The sequence below is a fragment of the Tupaia chinensis genome, unplaced genomic scaffold, assembly GCF_000334495.1.
Source record: "Tupaia chinensis unplaced genomic scaffold, TupChi_1.0 Scaffold000078_1, whole genome shotgun sequence".
Taxonomy (NCBI): domain Eukaryota; kingdom Metazoa; phylum Chordata; class Mammalia; order Scandentia; family Tupaiidae; genus Tupaia; species Tupaia belangeri.
In genome coordinates, this window is record NW_006159539.1 from 4795120 (window position 1) to 4814325 (window position 19206).

Sequence of the window (19206 nt, forward strand, 5' to 3'; positions counted from 1 at the left end):
GCTTTTTCCGTGAGCTTTTTGAGCCCCCCCCCCCCCCCCGCCCCCCACCGCTTAAGTTGTGGTCCCAGAGAAGTACCAAAGAACAGTGTCACGTTTGGAGTTAAAATGCAAGTTTTACAACACTCCACGTAGGTGAGTTCTTTTGAGGAACTGGCTGAGGAGGAGACAGCTGGTAAAGATTAAGGATTGTTGAAAGCCACTTGGCCTTATGAATGGCTTCATAGACATGACTGGAGCCTGAGGGGAAGTGACCAATTACGTATCAAGAGGAGCTGGAAGAAACTACAGCTCAAAGACTGTCGGGATCTGGAAGGATTCAGAGAGAACAAAACAGCACTTGCTAATGTGCCACGTTACTGGGAATGCATCTCCACGGGGAGCGTGCTGGAGGGGCCCATCGTGGGCCAACTCAATTTCATTCCCACTCTCCCATTTGCAGAAAGGTACTTGTGTACTCCCTTATGCAAAATAGAGTAGACCTACATGCATCGACAGCCCTCAGATGCACGGACGAATACTGCGTCATGACCTCCAGCATCCGTCCGCTCACCTACAAGGCTCTAAGCAAATATTCATGCAAAGAATAAAATAGGAACAATCAGATAGACACTTCCTTTTCTAACCCACATACTCTTATATCCATCCTTGCCTTCTCCCTGCCTTCTTCGGGGGCCTCCTTGGTGAGGATATCATTGCTCTACTCTTTACCTTTCTAGAATAATCACTGCTCAGGACCAGCAGTGGTGTAATGGTTACATCACTGGACTCCCACGTAGTCGACTGAGGTTCTAGTCCCAAGCCATGGGACTTAAAACCCATGCTGAGTACATATGCGTGCATGCCCCAAATCCTAAGGGGGTGTAGAGGAGAAGGGACTGTGGCATGGCCATCCTTTCTGGGCAATGATTTCTTACTTTCTGTCTCTGTCTCTCCAGTGAGCACATGCACCCTTTTATTATTCTCCAAAATAAAAAAAAAAAGAGAGAGAAAGGGAAAAAAACAAAACAAAACAAAACAAAAAACTCATGCCGAGTGCACGTGCGTGCATGCCCAAAATCCCAAGAGGAGAATGGAGGACAAGGGATTAGGTGTGACCATCTCCCCTGGAGGGTGATTTTTTTCTTTCTGTCTGTCTCTCGGTCTCTCTGATGAGTGCACATGCCCTACAGCAAAAACTCTCTAAAAAAATAAAAATAATTACCGTGAAATAAATGAAAGGAAAAGCATAGTTTTTGAATATTTGGATAACATCACTTCCAGTAGGCCTTGGCTAATTTGCATGTTTGGCCTACCCATTTTAGTCATTTCTCAAACCAGTAGCAATGCATGGCATAAACGGTGCTTAAGCAAAGGCTCAAATACCTCCCAGACATGTCGCTGTACAAGGGGTGAACCCAGCGTACTCCCAGTCGTAAGTCGTCTCACTGTCCTCGTGGAGAGAGACATCCAGCTCGCGAGAGGCAGGGCCTTCATCACATGCTTCCAGGAGGCACGGCCGCTCGGTGGGAAGCTTGGGGCCTTCACACTCTTCCTCTGGCAGCTCGGTCTCTGCCTGCGTGAATGTGAGGAGGACGCGGCACTTCACCTCTCGGACCTGGACACCCGGCCCACACGTGGTACTGCAGGCAGACCAGGGTTCTGGAATGAACCTGGGGAAAACCAGGGAGCCATTGGTGAGCATTAAATACAGGCCATGAAAGGAGGAGGGACAAGCACTCAAAAATGGAGAAAAGAACCAGCTTCCTGCAGAATGAACTCAAGCCACTTGGAATGCTATTTGCTGATGGTCAGTTCCGTAGTTAACAACTTTCCAAATCTTATTAGCAAGAGAAAGAAGTCTTTACCGAGGATAGCTCTACTTTTACATCTACCTTATAATTCATAGTCTCTGCTGCTATCTATGAAGAACATCAACAGAAAGAGTTTCTTTAAGATTTAGTAATGACAGGACCAGCGGATGGTGGAATGGTTACATCACTGGACTTCCATGTAGTCAACCATGGTTTAAGTCCCAGACTCAGAGGCTTACAATTCACACCAGGTGGGTGTGCATGCATGCCAAAATCCCAAGAGGAGAATGGATTGCTACTGGTATGGGGCCAGCAGGTAGCTCGGTGGTTGAGGGGCTCATCTCCCACATGGCTGACTGTGGTTTGGGTCCCAAGCCACCAGGTCTCTCTCTGGTGAATTGAAAAATAATAATAAATAAAATTAAATAAAGAATAATTCATAGGGAGGAAAAAAAGAAAAATGCACTGGATATATGTACGTGCATGCCCCAAATCCCAAGATGGATGGATAATTCGTAGGGAGGAAAAAAAGAAAAATACACTGGATATATGTACGTGCATGCCCCCAATCCCAAGATGGATGCAGGGTGGAGAAGGGATTGTGGGGCGACCATGCCTCACTGAGGGTGTTTCCACCCCTCCCACTCTCTTTCTCTCTGTCTCTGACGAGCACATGTGCCTGCTGATAAATGTGACTGAAGTACGAGTTCATCTTTTTTTTTAATGTTAAGGGCCGATATGACTAAAATTACAAAACAGTGAAGGGATTCTAACCCCAAAGATCTGAAAAAAATAGGAAGACCATCACGCGTTCAAGAATGAGAAGACAAAATCACAAAGATGCTTTTTCTCCCCTAATTGATTTAGAAAACAAATGCAGTTTTTGTCGAACTTCTGAGTCAGTTTTTTTCTGGAGGGGGGAGATTGCTGAAAACAGATAACACAGTTTTAAAGTGTTATGGAAAGTTAGGTTTGAAAAGTCAAGGATTTTTTTTTTTTTTAAATTTGATATAGGGTTTATGTGCTTGCTGGAGAGAGAGACAGAGACAGAAACAGAGAAAGTGAGAATTCTCCTCCTCCAGGGGGGATGGCCCCACCACAACCCCTTCTTTTATTTATTTTTTTTTTTTTGGAGAGGTTTTTGCTATAGGGCGCGTGCGCTTGCCAGACAGAGAGACAGAAAGCGAGAAATCACCCCCCAGGGGGGATGGTCACGCCGCAATCCCTTCTCCTCCATTCTCCTCTCGGGATCTTGGGCACGCACGCACACGTGCCCGGCTTGAGTTTTAAGCCACCGGGTCCGGGACACGAACCGCGGTCGACTACGTGGGAATCCAGCGACATAGCCATTACGCTAACTGCTGGTTCCCCACAACCCCTTCTTCAGTCTCGTCTCATGACTTTGGGCACGCACACACATGTGCTTGGTGTGTTTTTCAAGCCCCAGGGTCCAGGACTTGAACCACACAGCCATGTGGGATCCAGCTGCCTTAACCACCATGCCACCTACTGGCCCATTCAAGAATATTTCTACAGGAATAACGATTACAGAGACTTGCAGAGCCCTATAGAAAGAAAGCATTAAAAAGACACAGTGATTCGAATAATATGATACTGGCCCTGGAGCATGCGTTTACACCATGATGGCACTTTGAAACCAAAGTGGGTAGTGCAGATCGGTCAATGGACCGTGCTGAGCCAACTGGTTAATCATTTGGAAAAAGTTAAGTTAGACCGACACCACATATCACAAGTCAAATAAATCTCCCGTGGATCAAAGTTAAGCATAAAATGTGAAAACATACAAAAACTAGAAAACAGCATATTTTTAAAAAGATAATTTCCTGATATTGATGAAAATGTGGGAAAGAAGGTGAGATCAAGCACTGCTGCTCCCTGGGGAAATCGGTACTGACTTTCTGAAAGGAAATTTGACAGTGAAAGTTAAACGGCTTTGGGGCCCATAGGTTAGGTATGGTGGTAAAGGCGCTGGACTCCCACATGGTCGACTGCAGTTCGAGTCCCAGATCTGGTGGCTTGCTTTCTCGCTTTCTGTCTCTCTCTCTTACCCTTTTAAAATAATAATAAAATCAAAATTAAATGGCTTCAATGTGCCTATCTTCTGGCTTACACATTCTACTCCAGCCAGAATGCTTTTCTGAGACCATCAGAGATAAGCAATTTGAGATTTGCTGTAGTTTTATTTATCATAGTGAGCACTCAGAAACAAACTACAGACAGCCAGAGAGGTCTTTCAAAAATGTACTAGTAACAGAGACAGTATGGTTTTAAATATTTTTGAGAAAATATTTCCATGTCAACTATTCAAATTGCTGAAAAGCAAATGCCCAGCACACAAGTCACACATACACCTCAGTTCAGCCCTGCCTACCAAGTATCCTGTGATACACCCCCTGCTAGCAAAGATCAGTCCCTTTTTCTCCCTTCAAAGTCTTTCTCAAGATAATCCTCTGGCGTGGCTGCTCTTTTGCAATCTCTACTGATTACAATGCTGGGCTGGAGAAGTCCAGGTTATTTTATGTTATAAATTCTTTCATATAGCTTCTCTAATCCTCCCTGCCAGGCAGAACTATTTATGGTACCAGACCATCTTTCTAAGAGCTTCTGTTGGCTTACTAGAGATCCACCTTAGTTCCAGTTTTCTGATTAATCTTCAGATATGACATTCCAGTCAAAGCCCTGACCATCCGCCACTTCCCGGCTCTGCAATGCTAGACAATTCCTTAATCTTTCGGTGCGTTGGTTTTCTCAGCCCCCAAATGGAGTTAACAAGAATACCCCTTCCTAGGGGTGTTATGAGAATTGAATGAGTTAATCCATGCAGAACACTTAGAATACAGTCTAGCACACAACAAAAGTCCTCAACATTCGTTGTCATTGCAGTTGGTTAACAGAAAAATAGAATCCCGAAATATAATCTCATTTGATTCTAGAGAATACAATTTCCACAGAGAGGCAGTGAAGAAAACACCCTGAGAGGTCTAGGTCTGTCCTAATTCTTTAGTTTTCATGCATAAAAATAATGGGAGCGAGGGCGACAAGGCTGCTGAAGTGTTGAGAATCCCAGAGAAACGAAGAAGGCTCCAGGGAGGAACTTTTTAAACAGGGATGAACCGTATCAACTGTCATCACATTCCACAGCTGAAAGCTAAGAAGGGCAAACTGCAATTCCCCTGGCTTGGCTTTGTAAGCTATCATTTTTATTTTCCCAATTAAAAAAAATAAAAGCCTTTTGTACATCCACTCCCTATGCCAATTCAGAGCTCGGGCCATGGTAAACCACAGAAGCAGAATCATTTCTCTTCCCCGGGCTGGTTTGGCAAGCTTTCCTCCCAGGATCTGAAATACAGCTGCGTCCACCCTCTCATTCACTGTCAACAAGCGAGCATCCCCAAACCACAAAGACAGTGGAAATCAAAGGATGCACTGGGAGCAGAGATACGTGCGGTTTTGTTTGGAAATCGGGGGGATGAGCAGAGTGAGAAGCGGTGGCAGGAAACTATAAACTTCACACTAGGCGGCCAGGGGCGGGCGCGATGCTGTCAGGGTGCGTGAGTGACACAGGAACGTCGTCGGAGACTGCAGAGTGTGAGAACGTGTACGGTGTGGAAGACACGGCTGCCCCTCCTGGGAACAGGTGCTGCTGGCTCGGCCGCCCACCATGGGGAGAAAAGGGTGGTGTCCTTGAGGAGTACAGAGCATATTAGCTTTTCATGGTGACAAGAAGAGGAAGAAGCCCCAGTATAGTGGGGTGGGGCTGGCGGAAACCACAGGCTTGGAATAAATACGAGGCCTGCACCTCTGAAAAGGGAGAGAGTGCAACTTTTCCAACTCAATAAAACAGTGTTTTCGGACCTCGAAAGGGACCTTAGGGGCTATCTGACACAGTGATTCCTAAACTTGGAATGCCCTCCCTTCCCCACTAAGGTCGCCTGGAACTTGTTAAAGATGCTGATGACCCAGTCATAGGAAAACAAAGTAGAATAGAGGCTAGAGGGGCTGGGGATGGGTTGATGTCGAGGATAATCCGGTTGGATTTGAGGGGATTAAGTGAGTGAACTAGAAATTTGTTTCAGGTGCCCTGGTTAGTTGTTTTGTTTTTTGTTTTGTTTTGTTTTCCTATAGGGCGTGTGCGCTTGCCAGAAAGAGAGAGACAGAGAGAAAGCGAGAAATCACCCCCCAGGGGGGATGGCCATGCTGCAATCTCTTCTCCATCCTCCCCTCAGGATCTTGGGCATGCATGCACACGTGCTCGGCGTGATTTTAAGTCACTGATCTGGGACTCGAATTGCAGTCAACTACATGGGAGTCCAGCGACACAGTCATTATGCTAACTGCTGGCACTCCCTGGTTAGTGATTTCCAGACGTGGACAATGATGGTGGTAGGGATGGAAAGAAGCAGTTACCGATCTTTGTTCGAGTAGCCAAATACCCATTGCTCTATTTCCTCCTAGGTCAGACATGTAGTATTACTTTAATCTCCACCGTGTTGCCTTTCCCATCTTTCGAATGCTGCTACTTCCCTAAAACAGACTGGGAAAGATCGTCCTGTCTATCCAAACAGCCTTCCCTCAGTGTACAGAATTTCCCTGGCTTTCTCTGAGGCTTGAATCCTATTGGCTCTACTCCTTAACCCTTCACTCCTTTCGACTCTATCATCATGATGAGCTTTCTCTGGGCCTTTTCCTTCCTCTGGTCTCGACTTACTCTTTCATCATCTACCTTTTCTTTCTCTGGATCATGGAGCTTCTGTCATGAGCTCAGAGCTCCCTCTAATCCCTCTTCCTCCTGATCACGGAGCTTCAGTGTGAGCTGCTCACTCTTCCATCTTCCCTCGGCCACCTGGGGTCGTGCACCCTCACCGCAGCCACGGACTTTTCTGTGGTCAGTCAGCCTGTGCGTGTGCAGTCTGTACGGGTCAGAGCTCACTGGCCAGTTTCTTGGCCCACATCATTGGAGGCCAGGTGTCTTTTCAAACAGAAGTAATCCACACTCCCCCAGGGCTCACAGTGAAAAGGACATGGAGAAATCACAGTGAGCTCTGAAAAGTGCAACGAGTTTGGGACGAGATCTAAAAACAACAATGCATGACAACTACTGACGAGGCTGAGAACGATGAGCTTGGGAAAGACAAAGCTCTCAGGATCCAAGATAGCTTTTTTTTTTTTTTAATTGCTGAAAACTTAGTCACATGGGATAGGGAATAGATATGTTTTTTCTGTCTCAGAGCACAGAAATTAAGAGGTATATTTTGGCTCAACAGAAGGAAAAAAAAAATCTTGCCAATAACTCAGGTAGTTCAACACAGGAACAGGCTGGTTCTTTAAATAGAGAATTCTGCCCGTGGTTGAAGGTGTTGAAGCAAAGCCTGCTCCCAGAGGGAAACTGGCCAGATTACTGCTCAGACCCCCTTTCCTCTAATGTCCTGGGGGTTGCTCTGTGGAGGGAGGTTGTCAGCACCACAGAATCACAGGTCTGACGTGGACTCGGCTGTCCCGTCCAATTACTTGAGTCTGTTGTTGGTGCTGTGGTCCTTAGAAACTTCTGGACTAAAACTCTCAGATGCCTTTCATTGCTTGTTTTCTTATGGTCCTCATATCATCTCTAACTCAAGAATGCTTCTTTGATTTGCTCTTGAGTCTTAATTTCCTTCAACACTGTTATAATCCAGATTCATTATTTCACATGTGGATAGCAAGCTCTGGATGTGTGTGTGTGTGTGTGTGTGTGAGAGAGAGAGAGAGAGAGAGAGACAGGTTGCATGCACTTGCCAAACAGAGGCAGAGACAGAGAGAGAGGGAAAGTGAGAAATTACATCACCCCCAAAGGGGATGGCCACATCCCAATCTCTTCTTTATTCTCTTCTCAGGATTTTTGGGCATGTACACATACGTGCTCAGTGTGTTTTCCAAGCCACCGGATCTGGGACTCGAACCACAGAGTTGGCTATGTGGGAATCCAGCCTACTGATCTCCACACCACCTGCTGGCCCAGAGTCATTGGATTTTTGAGTTGGAATGGCTGCAGGAAAGATCAAGCCCAACCTGCTCCTTTTATAGGTAAGGAAAACAAGACAGAAAAAGTTATACACTTGTTTAAGTCACAAAGTTAACAGTAGATAAGGCTCCAACATTCATAATACCACATTTATTGGTATTAATATCTGGGATTTCTTCTTATAATCACTCAGACTACCCTGATACATTTCAACTTAACTGGTTTCACAGAGATAGGCTGTGACTTAACCACGAACTGATTGGTTTATTTGTATGCTATGATGGTTCTTGGTCAAATCATGTGTGTAAATCTAGGAACTATCCCCCCTCTCTTCACTGTTAACAGACCACTGGGTCTGCTCTGAGTTAACTAACGTTTCCTATATGTGCTTCTCACAAATACTGCCAAAGCAGGACTGCTGAATTGTGAAATAAAGACATGTTCTAGCCAGCTCAAGCTCTCTAGAGCCTGCAAGTCCAGGTCATTTGGATACTAACTGGATCACTGTACTCCAACGAGGACAAAACTTACATCCATCATGTTAACTGGCTATGCCCTGATTACTCCCGTAAAAGGTCCGGAACTCACGTTGGCTCTTCTGTTGCTATTCTGGTCTCTTCTAGTTCTTGTGCTTGTTTCAACCAGGGTAATTTAGCTTCCACTGGACTTTTTTCTAAGAAAAAAGGAACATAAACAATGACCTTAATTACCATTCATCATTGAGAAATTGGATGCACGATCATTATTGGCTGAAACCAGTATTAATGAAGAAGTCATGTTTTCCAAATCCAAGTTGAGACCTTTAGCACGGTACATCGTGTGGCTTCTGGAATGAATAAACATTTCTGCTGTATTTTTTAAATTATTGACACCTTATCAAGATGCAACCAAAATGATCTCATGATACAGTCAAATACGCTCTCAAAGTTGAATATGGCCTTCAAAACGCTCATAAAAATGCCCTTTAAAAATCAATACCAACCTCTGTTGTTTGCATATTAAACCACAACAGGTTGCTTTCTCTTGCCACAAATTCTTCTTGCCCATTGAATGCAAGAAATTAACAGAGGAGAGCAAATGACACAGGCATTAAGAAAGTCTCAAGGATGAGAGCGTATGCTACAGTTTACTCAAACGGTTATAGTTGTTGAGGGAGATGATTGTCAATAACACCTGACATAAAGGAGCATCCTGTTTAAATTATCTATTTAATTTTATTTATCATTATTATTATTTTAAAATTTGCTATAGGGCATGGGTGTTCACCAGAAAGAAAAGGAGAGAGAGAGGGGGTAAGGGAGAAAGCCAGGTTTGAGACGCGAACCGCGGTTGGCCATGTGGGAATCCAGAGTCTTTTATCTCCGTGCCACCTGATGGCCCCCACACTTTCTGTTCTTTGAAGCCTTCTTAGATGTGAAAAAGGAAACAATGTAACTATAAAGTGAGAAAGAACAAGTGGTTATGAAAATGCTGGATGCAGAAGGAAGGAGAAACGTCTTCACTGATGGAGTTACATAATCATGTGTGTGTTTGTCATGGCAACCAGTGATTTTTCTAGAAGATAGACACAGTTATGAGGCTATATATAGATGGAGAACCTAGAAGCAGTCAGGGTGAGTTTTCTGTTTGTTTCTTTGAGAGATTTTTTCTATAGGGTGCATTCACTTGCTGGAGAGACAGAGACAGAGAGACAGAAAGCAAGAAATCACCCCTTGGGGGGACAGCCATGCTACAATCCTTTCTCTTCCATTCTCCTCTCAGGCTCTTGTGTATGAAGGGGAGATAATATTTTGTTATATGAGAAAATTACATAAAATTCAAATTTTAGAGTCCATCAACAAAGTTCTACTGGAACATTAGCCATGCTCATTTGTCTACCTATTATTTATCACTTTTTTTTTTTTTGAGAGAGGTTTTTGCTGTATTTTGAGTACACACCCACATATGCCCGGCATGAGTTGTAAGTCACTGGGTCAAACCACAGGCGACTACGTGGGAGTCCAGCAACGTAACCATTACACCATCTGCTGGTCCTCAGGTCTAGTAGCTTTTAAGATGCTTTAGGGGGTTTATTTTCACTCTGCTGGTCCCCAGGGTGAGTTTTAGCAACCTTTCCATTTACTATATGAAAAGAGTCAAGTACAGAGAGGAGCATATCTTTGAAAGATGGTGCCAAGATTTAATCATGGAAGTTACCTCTTTCTGCTCATTCATGTGGAACGAATGGGAACTACAGGAGAAATTCTAGATGTACCCCTCGACCTAGACTGGGAACGGAAAGTCTGCCCTCATTTCACGCATTATATCATATGACGAAGATGGCATTATTTCTCCTTCCAGAAACACTCCCATGGAGATATATATATATAAAGCACTATGGGGAACAAAGGAGGATGAGCTCCCTGGGGAAGAGAATAACCTCCTCCTTCTCCTCCTCCCTTCTAGCTCCTCCTTCATTTCCTGCTCTTCTCTTTCTCCTTACTTTCTTCCTCTCCTTTTGCTCTTCCTCCTTCTCCTTTTTCTTCAAAGTAGGGACTATATCAAATGATGCTGTATCTACCAAGAAGTGTTAGCCCAGGCCTAGACAGATAGGAGCCGTTCTACAGGTACTCAGTCAACCACAGCTCAGGTTTCCTTCCAGACCGAGAAGTCACGTGTCCCACTTCTTTCTCTAGGTGGACAGGCCTATCGCCACCTAGCAATCAAACGCTTCAGGAACAAGGCTGAGTTAGAAGGGCTGCAATGTTGCAATGAGGGCCAGAAGACACCATGAGATGTGAACCTGAAGTGCACCCCCAGCGTACCTTTGGGTCTGTGACACGGGATGGGAACGACACACTCCTCTTTAATGTGCAGCTTCAGCTGTGGGTTGCAACCGCCAACGTGTTCTCCGTGATGGTTGATACACAGAACAACCCGGTAACGTAGCCCTCGGCCACAAGTCACGGTGCACTTCAAAGAAGAAAAGAAAAGCTACTACATCTCTTTTTCATAAGGCATCCACAAAGCCATCATTGTATATATACTGACCTACATGAATATCAAACACAAACGATCTTTAGACAAATATTATGTAAGGCATAGTTTTCTATTTGTAAAGCATCTCGGAGCCTCAGAGCAAGAGAAACCTTCAGCTCCAAAATGTAACTGCTCAAATACAGAAGAAACTTGTGGCAGGTTTTCTCCAATTTGATTAAAAATTCACATAGCCACTATGGTTTGAATATGTCCCTCAAAAGTCTGTGGGTTGGAACTTGGTACTATTTTGAAGGTACTAAGTAGAAACTTAATTAGACTGACACTGAAAGGTGGGGCCTTTGGGAGGCAATGCGGCATCAGGGTGGGGCACCCTGACTGAATTCTAGTGGGTTTATAAGGAAGCGAATTAAACCAGTGAAGAGACACATGGACACGGATACACTCTGGTGCTGTTCAAATTCTGGTCCTTTACCAAGTTTCCCATCAGCAAGAAGCCCCTCAGCAGATGTGGGTCTCCAGCCCTGAATAAGCCTCTATTTTTTTAAGGGCTTTCTGTCATAGGACATGTGTCCTTGCTACAAAGAGACAGAGAGAGAGAAAGTGAGAAATCACCCCAAAGGAAGAATGGCCATGCCACAGTCCCTTCTCCTCCATATTCCTCTCAGGATGTTGAGCGCGCGCGCGCACACACACACACACACACACACACACACATATGCCCAGCATGATTTTCCAGCTACTGGATCTGAGACTTGAACTGTGGTCAACTGTGTGGGAATCTGGCACCTTAATTACCACGCCATCTGCTGGCCACATCTATTTTTATAAATTACCCATCCTTGGGTATTTTCTATTAGCAACAGAACAAACTAGAACAGTGATATTATTCAAAACAATCTGTAAAGATGAAAGAAACTTTCCTAAACTATTAACAAAAAATAAATAAAATTTTGATCAACCATGCTGGAAAATTATCTTTCTATTGCATCTATAGAAATCGACCTTACAAAAACTGTCGAAGAGGCTATGAAAAAATATTCAGCCAAATAGTACAGGGGAGAATACAAGAGATGTGCCAGGCAGTTAAAGTCAGAAGCATTATACAATTTTTTCCACTGATTTTATTTTCTGATGTTTGAATTGTCAGCATTTCTTCCTCTTGAATTTACAGTTTGGATGCTACTCTTGTCTATGAATGAAATGTTTTCATACTATGTGAAAATCTAGCTTTTCAACTTATCTACAAACACTGGTGAGTATATATATGTATGTATGATTGGTCTTTTAATTAACAGACTTACTTTTTAGATGAGGACCGTTATAGGTTTGCAGAAATATTAAATATACATTAGCGTTCCCATATGCCCTGTCCACACACACCTGGTTCCCACTGTTACGAACATTTGGCCACAGCGTGGTACAAGTGTTCTAACTAAGGAATGGATACTGGTCCATTTCCAAAGTTCCCATTAGGAATGTTATCGATACTTTTTAAATTTGCAATTTCTTTTCTAATTCTTTTATTTTTTAAAATGACTTTATTTAGCTTTATTATTTACTTATTTAATGTGACAAGAGGTACAGAGTAAAAGAGCAAGAGTGAGAGCGTGAGAGAGAGGAAAGTGCGAAAGCAAGCTGCCAGGTTCAGGACTCGAACCATGGTTGGCATGTGGGAGGTCAGTGCCCCTAACCACCACGCCACCTACCGGTCCCTTCTTTTCTAATTTTAAACAAAATTTCGCTTCCATACCCAATATTTATATCTTATGGGTTTTTTTTACTTAAAGATTCGTCTCTAATCTGTATAAACTTCAGACCTCACCAATCCTGCATCAACTTTCAGAAAGGCTGAGTTCTTAAGCACCTGCTTAACACAGTGCCTGTCCTGTGGATGGAATCTCACTAAGCCTTCTGATATGACTGCCAACTGGTTCAAATCCTAGGCTTGGTCAGTCTAGAACATGCTGGTTGCATACAGCCATGCCCAAGATACTGATGAGCTCAAGGACTGGGGCAAGGAGATTATGATGTGACAAGACCCTGTCATGGGTCCTCTCTCTGTCCTCTCTTCCTCATGAGTGTGTATGTACCCCTATCATGAATTAAACAAGAAAATAAGTCATTGTTGAAGACTGACCAACACATGATTTGTGGCATAAAACTCAGGAGTTCCAAGAGCTGAATGACCTTTCCCTGTGTGTATACGCAGAACAGAATAAAGCAAGAAATCAACAGTGAAAATTAATGATAAAATTATTGCTGAACTCATGGTTCATTCTGACAATGGATGTATGAACTATTTATTAAAGCTTGACTTAGGGCCAGTGGGTGGCACGCTGGTTGAGGTGCTGGACTCCCATGTGGTCAGCCATGGTTCAAGTCCAGAACCTGTGACAGCTTGCTTTCTCACTTTCTCTCTTTCTTTCTCTCTGGTGAGCACACATGCCCTACAGCAAATTTAAATAAATAAATAATAAATAAAATTAAATAAATGATTTTATTTTAAAAATCTTTTAGAAATTGATCAATCTCAAATGAATTTTTTTTTTTTGAGAGGTTTTTGCTATAGGGCGTGTGAGCTCGCCAGAAAGAAAGACAGAGACAGATAGAAAGAGAAAAATCACCCCCCCAGGGGGGATGGCCATGCCACAATCCATTCTCCTCCATTCTCCTCTCAGGATCTTGGGCACACATGCACACGTGCCCAGCGTGAGTTTAAGCCACCGGGTCCGGGACTCGAACTGCAGTCGACTACCTAAGAGTCCAGCAACATAGCCATTATGCTAACTGCTGGTCCCTCAAATGAATATTTAATTTTATGTGTAATAATTATTTATCAACATTTAAAATATATATTTAGGTTGTTTTCATTGTACCCTAAAATTAAATAATAATTCAGTTTGAGAGGACAGCTTTACTATCTAGAGCGTTAAGGCCATGCAAATGAAAAACAATTAATTGGAAGTACTACACATGCTTTCTCGGGGGAAAGCAGAACAGCATAATCAATAAAAGACTTTGAAGCATAAAAATACATTATTAGGATCAAATTCTGCCGTGAAACTAGACTGAAAATCTTAATTCAAGGGGAAAATATGCAAAGTACCCAAGTTATTAAGTAAGAGCCTATTTGTACATTATTTATTGAGAGAGAGATCTTTGCTATAGGGCACATGTGCTTGCTGGAGAGACACAGAGGGAGAAAGTGAGAAATCAGTCCCCGGGGGGATGGTTAGGCCATAATCCCCTCTCCTCTACACTTGATCTTAGCCAAAAGGCCGAGAAGCAATCCCCTCTCCTCTACCCTCCTCTCGGGATTTTGTGCCTGCAGACACACACTTCTAGCACGAGTTTCAAGCTACCAGGACTTGAACCGTGATCAGCCATGTGGGAGTCCAGTGACATAACCATCATGCCATCTGCTGGTCCCTTGTACGTTATTTTTAAACGAAAGATGGAAAGGATATAAATCTTTCTGGCATTCAGCTTCCACTGGACACTTTTTTTTTTTTAAAGATTCTGTAACCCTTGGGAACCAGCAGTTAGCGTAATGGCTATGTCGCTGGACTCCCACGTAGTCAACCGTGGTTCGCGTCCCGGACCCGGTGGCTTAAAACTCACGCCGGGCGCGTGTGCGTGCGTGCCCAAGATCCCGAGAGGAGAATGGAGGAGAAGGGATTGCGGCGTGACCATCCCCCCTGGGGGGTGATTTCTCGCTTTCTGTCTCTATGTCTCTCTCTGTCTGTCTGGCGAGCGCACGCGCCCTATAGCGAAAATCTCTCTCAAAAAAAAAAAAAAATGATTCTGTAACCCTTTTATTTTAAAATGCCAGCCTTCACAGCACACTGGAAATGACAGTCTTTGCAATTACTTGAACTTGTCATAAAAAAATTTAGATGTCAACCTCAATGTACGTTAAAGGGTATGTAACTTTCCAAATTTTCACTAGGGATATGTGACCAAAATAGAATAACTTCTGCATACTTCTAACAAGAATGGATGAAGTTCTCTCTAAGGTGATGATATTTAGTCTGGGGATATCAGAAAGAAAAAAAAAAAAAAAAACTAAAAAGTCTTCTACTGGAAAACTCACTTATTCTTCAAGTTCAAGTGATACAAGTGCTGCATCCTTTCTGAAGCCCTTCCTGACCCAGGTGAAATGAATCATTTCTCCTTTGTCCCTAATGTTATAATTCATCATACTGTTTGAATGCACACTTATATAATTCTTCTTAGCTTTTGGGAGGCAGGAGCAAATTTAATTAATTTCTAGCATGGTCGCTGACACATTGAATAGATAAACAGACTGGTCAATGCATGCACTGGGTCATCGGAAAAGTCATGACATATTTTTTCTGTTTTTCTATGCAAAAAATGTGTCATGACTTTTTACGACGACCCAATGTATGTTGAACTAAGTATACAGAGATCACTCAAAGAGTCAAAGAAACTTGAATCAATTATGTTGCAATTACATTACACACTCTAGAAAATTAAAAGATTTAAATATTAAATATCAATGTCTACATTTTTCACCTTTGACTAATCCAACTGCACATTATTTATTCGGGAGGTTTACTTGGTCATCTCCCTAGAAAGCAGAAAGTGAGCTAATCTGCCATGAAGTCTTGCCACATACCTCTGGGATGTTTCACTTCTTCTTCTTCCCCCTGCCCATTAACCTGATCCTTCAATGATTTCCAAATAGGCTGCCTGCCTCTGGTCTATTCCAGTATTAGGTTACCCTGTCTCCATTACCTAAAACATATTATTTTATTCAAAAAAACTTGTGAGGCTTCTTAGTGACTGCAAGATCAAGGTCACGACAGTATTTCCACTGTAATTTTCTAATGCTCGGTAACATGAATTCTCAGTTAATCTAATCACTTTGTGTCGTTCATGCCTTTGCTCAGCCATCTCTGCTTGTTATCGCCCATGGTGCTGCTCTTTCCAGGCTCTTGCTTGCTTAAATTCTACATCTCTTCTAAGATGGGCTGAGCACTACAAAGGCAATAAGGACGTCGGGACTCCTTCAGCCTCTCTTCCACCCAGTAATACAGTCCTTCATGTCAACTATTTTCAGCTGCAGTGATGCCTGAGGTCTCCTTTACCTGATCCTCCAACTGTCTCCCCAGGCTCTTCAGGAACAGTGACCAACTTCACACATGACTTCTGTATCCCCTACTTGTCCAGAACATTGTTGAGCACAGAGCAAATATTCCTTAAAATCTGAGATTTAATTGAAAGGACCATGTTCTCAAAGCTTACCTGAGACCACTCCATGGCGATCCACTTGGGGCAATCGAACAGATTGCAGGTTTGCATAACCTTGGGTTTGGGTGCATACATGCACTTCCACTCCTCCACCTGCAGTATCTCTCCATGCATAGATTCCTCTACACACACGAAGCTCCGCCTCTGAATCCCTCCTCCACAGGACACAGAACATGCAGTCCAAGGATTATGTTCCCAGCTCAAAAGCAAACAAATACAAATACATTATTTATTTATTTATTTGCTTGTTTGTTCCAAGTTTTCAAAGATGGCAGCAAAAAAGATGGCCTCAAGTTATCTGTTGTGATTCAGTTGAAAGTGCACGGGGCAGGGACCAACAGTTGGTATCATGGCTATGTCACTGGACTCCCATGTTGTCGACTGTGGTTCAAGTCCCGGACCCGGTGGCTTATACTCACGCCAGGTGCGTGTACATGCATGCCCAAGATCCCAAGAGGAGAATGGAGGAGAAGGGATTGTGGCATGGCCATCCCCCATGGGGATGATTTCTTGCTGTCTCGCATCTCTCTCTGTCTTTCTGGTGAGTGCATGCACACTATAGCAAAAACCTCTCAAAGAAAAAAAAAAAAAAAAGAAAGAAAGAAAGAAAAAAAATAAAGTGTCTGGGGCTTGGAGTTATAGACCTGCATCTTAACTGCTACACTGTCCCTGTAGTTACGAGGTACTTAACCAGTCAGAAGCATAGGTTCTGTCAAATGGAAATAATACATCTACTCTACTTACCCTTCATAGGGTCATTGTGAGAATTAAATCAAGTGAAACACAGAGTGTGAAAGCACATTCTTTAATATATATATATATATATGGCATGTACACTCAATGTAGACATAGAGACAAAGAAAGTGAGAACTCACCCCCCAGAGGGGATGGCCACACCACAATCCCTTCTCCATTTTCTTCAAGATTTTGGACACGCGTATGCACACACACACACACACACACCCAGCATGAGTTTCAAGCTGCCGGGTCTGGGACTCCAACCATGGTCAGCCACATGGGAGAGTCCAGTGCCTTAACCACCATACCACCTGCTGAGCCCATGAAAGCATCTTTGAACTATTTCTAAACTACAAGATACTCACAGATAATCTTACGAGAAAGGCACAGAAACTTGGTCAGAAAAGAACAGAACTAGTTAAGTAGATATAAAAGAGGATTTAAATTTCTGACCAGTTGCAATGCTTCAGCTCCCTCTATGACATCCAGTTATCCAAGACAGGCTTGATGTCTCCAGAGATGAGAAATGTCACCCTCTGAGATGGCCTCTTCTACCTAATTCTTAGAAAGATCTTTTTCCCCCCAAGATTATTTATTTATTGCTTCTGAGAGAGAGAACCCCCCAACAGTGTCTTGATGCCACAATCTGCCCCTAGCTTCAACCATCCCCAGATTGAGAGCACGTTCCTACCCAGGGAAGCACCAGGGGTGTACCCAGGAAGCTCTCTGGACAGGAATTCAAACCTTTCTGTGTGTCTACCTCACAGGGCATCTCGTTTACCACTGGACCACCATCTAGCCCCAGAAAGATCGTTCTTACCCGTGAGTTAAAGTTTGTTTTCCTTTAGTTTTGTCAAGGGTCTAGTATCTATCCCTTTGTACAGTGTGGATTGCTACGGACACTACAGTTCCTTGCAATCTACTTAGAGTCGATTACAAAGCAGAAAAGGAAACGTGAAACTCACCGGGGCAGGGGCTGGTAGTGGTCATAAGGCATGATCTCTTTAAATCCATCACTACGAGAGAAACCATGATGAGAATATTATTTCGAAGTCAGCAAACACCTCCCCCGAGCGACTAATATTGACCTGACACCCCAGAAGATAATTTCTCAAAATGAAAACTAAACATGCCAAGTATACCAAGTCACCCCCCAGCATTCAATCGTCATCTCTTTAATTTTAGGAACATCTTCGTTGCAAACTATGCCTGGTTGTAGAGGAAAATACAGAAAACTAAACATAGGTAAAAATCTGTATCTATATATTTTTTTAAGAGAGACTTTGGCTATAGGGCACATGCACTCACCAGAGAGACAGAAAGCGAAAAATCATCCTCTAGAGGGATGGCCATGCAGCATCCCCTTCTCCTTCACTTTCCTCTTGGGATGTTGGGCACGCATGCATGCTTGCCCAGTCTAAGTTTCAAGTCACTTGGCCTGGGACTTGAACTGTGGTTGGCCATGTGAAAGTTCAGCAACACAATCCCTACACCATCTGCTGATCCCAATTAGGGGTATATTAATCAAAGAGAAAAAAATTCTTCATTTAGATAAATGATTTATTCCTCTTTATAATCACTGTTCTGATAAAATACATTAGGGATATAGGAACACACTGTCATATTAGTAGGATCTTCACAAAACCACTTTGTTTCACAGAATGTTCCCTTTGAAGGGGCTCTATTAATAATTATGCCCAATCAGGACTTCAGGAAATGGGAGTTAGTGATAGGAAATGAAATCCACAGAGAATGCTTCCTTTTCCACTTGTACACCTCTGCCGAGCCAGCTGGCAGATATCTGGGGCATTTTAGGACTTGATGTTGTGCTGTTATTTAAGGTGCTATAGTAAAGCCAGGAACTTCCCCCAGGCAATCCAAGTTAGCAGGTACTAAATTATGCAACAAGAGAGTTCATGCGTCGCTTTTCTTCTCTGGCATTACAAGTTTGTAGTTCCTTGCACAATGTAGTATTTATACTCAACTTAATGTGAATACTGTAAGAGTCGAAATGTGGTACTGGGCAAACCCAGTTTAAAACTTTGAATGGGGGACCATCAGATGGCATAATGGCTATGTCACTAGACTCCCATGTAGTCTACTGTGCTTCGAGTCCCAGACCCGGTGGCTTGAACTCACACCGGGCGCATGTGTGTGTGTGCCCAAGATCCCGAGAGGACAATGGAGTGGAAGGGATTGTGGTATTCCATCCCCCCCGGGGGGTGATTTCTTGTTTTCTGTCTCTCTCTCCTTCTGGTGAGTGCATGCACCCTATAGCAAAAACCTCTCCAAAAGAAACCCTAGAATGGTCAGTGAGAGGTATTTAAGACAGGCAGATGGCCCAAACATCATGCTTGGATGAAGAGGTCTTTACTATTATATACTCAGGAGATGCTCCGAAAGACT

The 19206-nt window shown here is 43.3% G+C and overlaps 1 protein-coding gene across 6 annotated transcripts in view; it reads right to left on the reverse strand.

The window, feature by feature from the left end:
• ADAMTSL3 (ADAMTS like 3) overlaps window positions 1-19206 on the reverse strand; it is a 266629-nt gene that overhangs the window by 74981 nt on the left and 172442 nt on the right. For all 6 annotated transcript variants that reach the window (XM_027769071.1, XM_027769070.1, XM_027769075.1 and 3 more), the window contains exons 11-15: window positions 17766-17816; window positions 16057-16261; window positions 10614-10761; window positions 8398-8482; window positions 1363-1649 (exon numbers count right to left, since the gene is read on the reverse strand). In XM_027769071.1, coding sequence (XP_027624872.1) covers window positions 1363-1649; window positions 8398-8482; window positions 10614-10761; window positions 16057-16261; window positions 17766-17816 — 776 coding nt within the window. The remainder of the gene's footprint in view (window positions 1-1362; window positions 1650-8397; window positions 8483-10613; window positions 10762-16056; window positions 16262-17765; window positions 17817-19206) is intronic.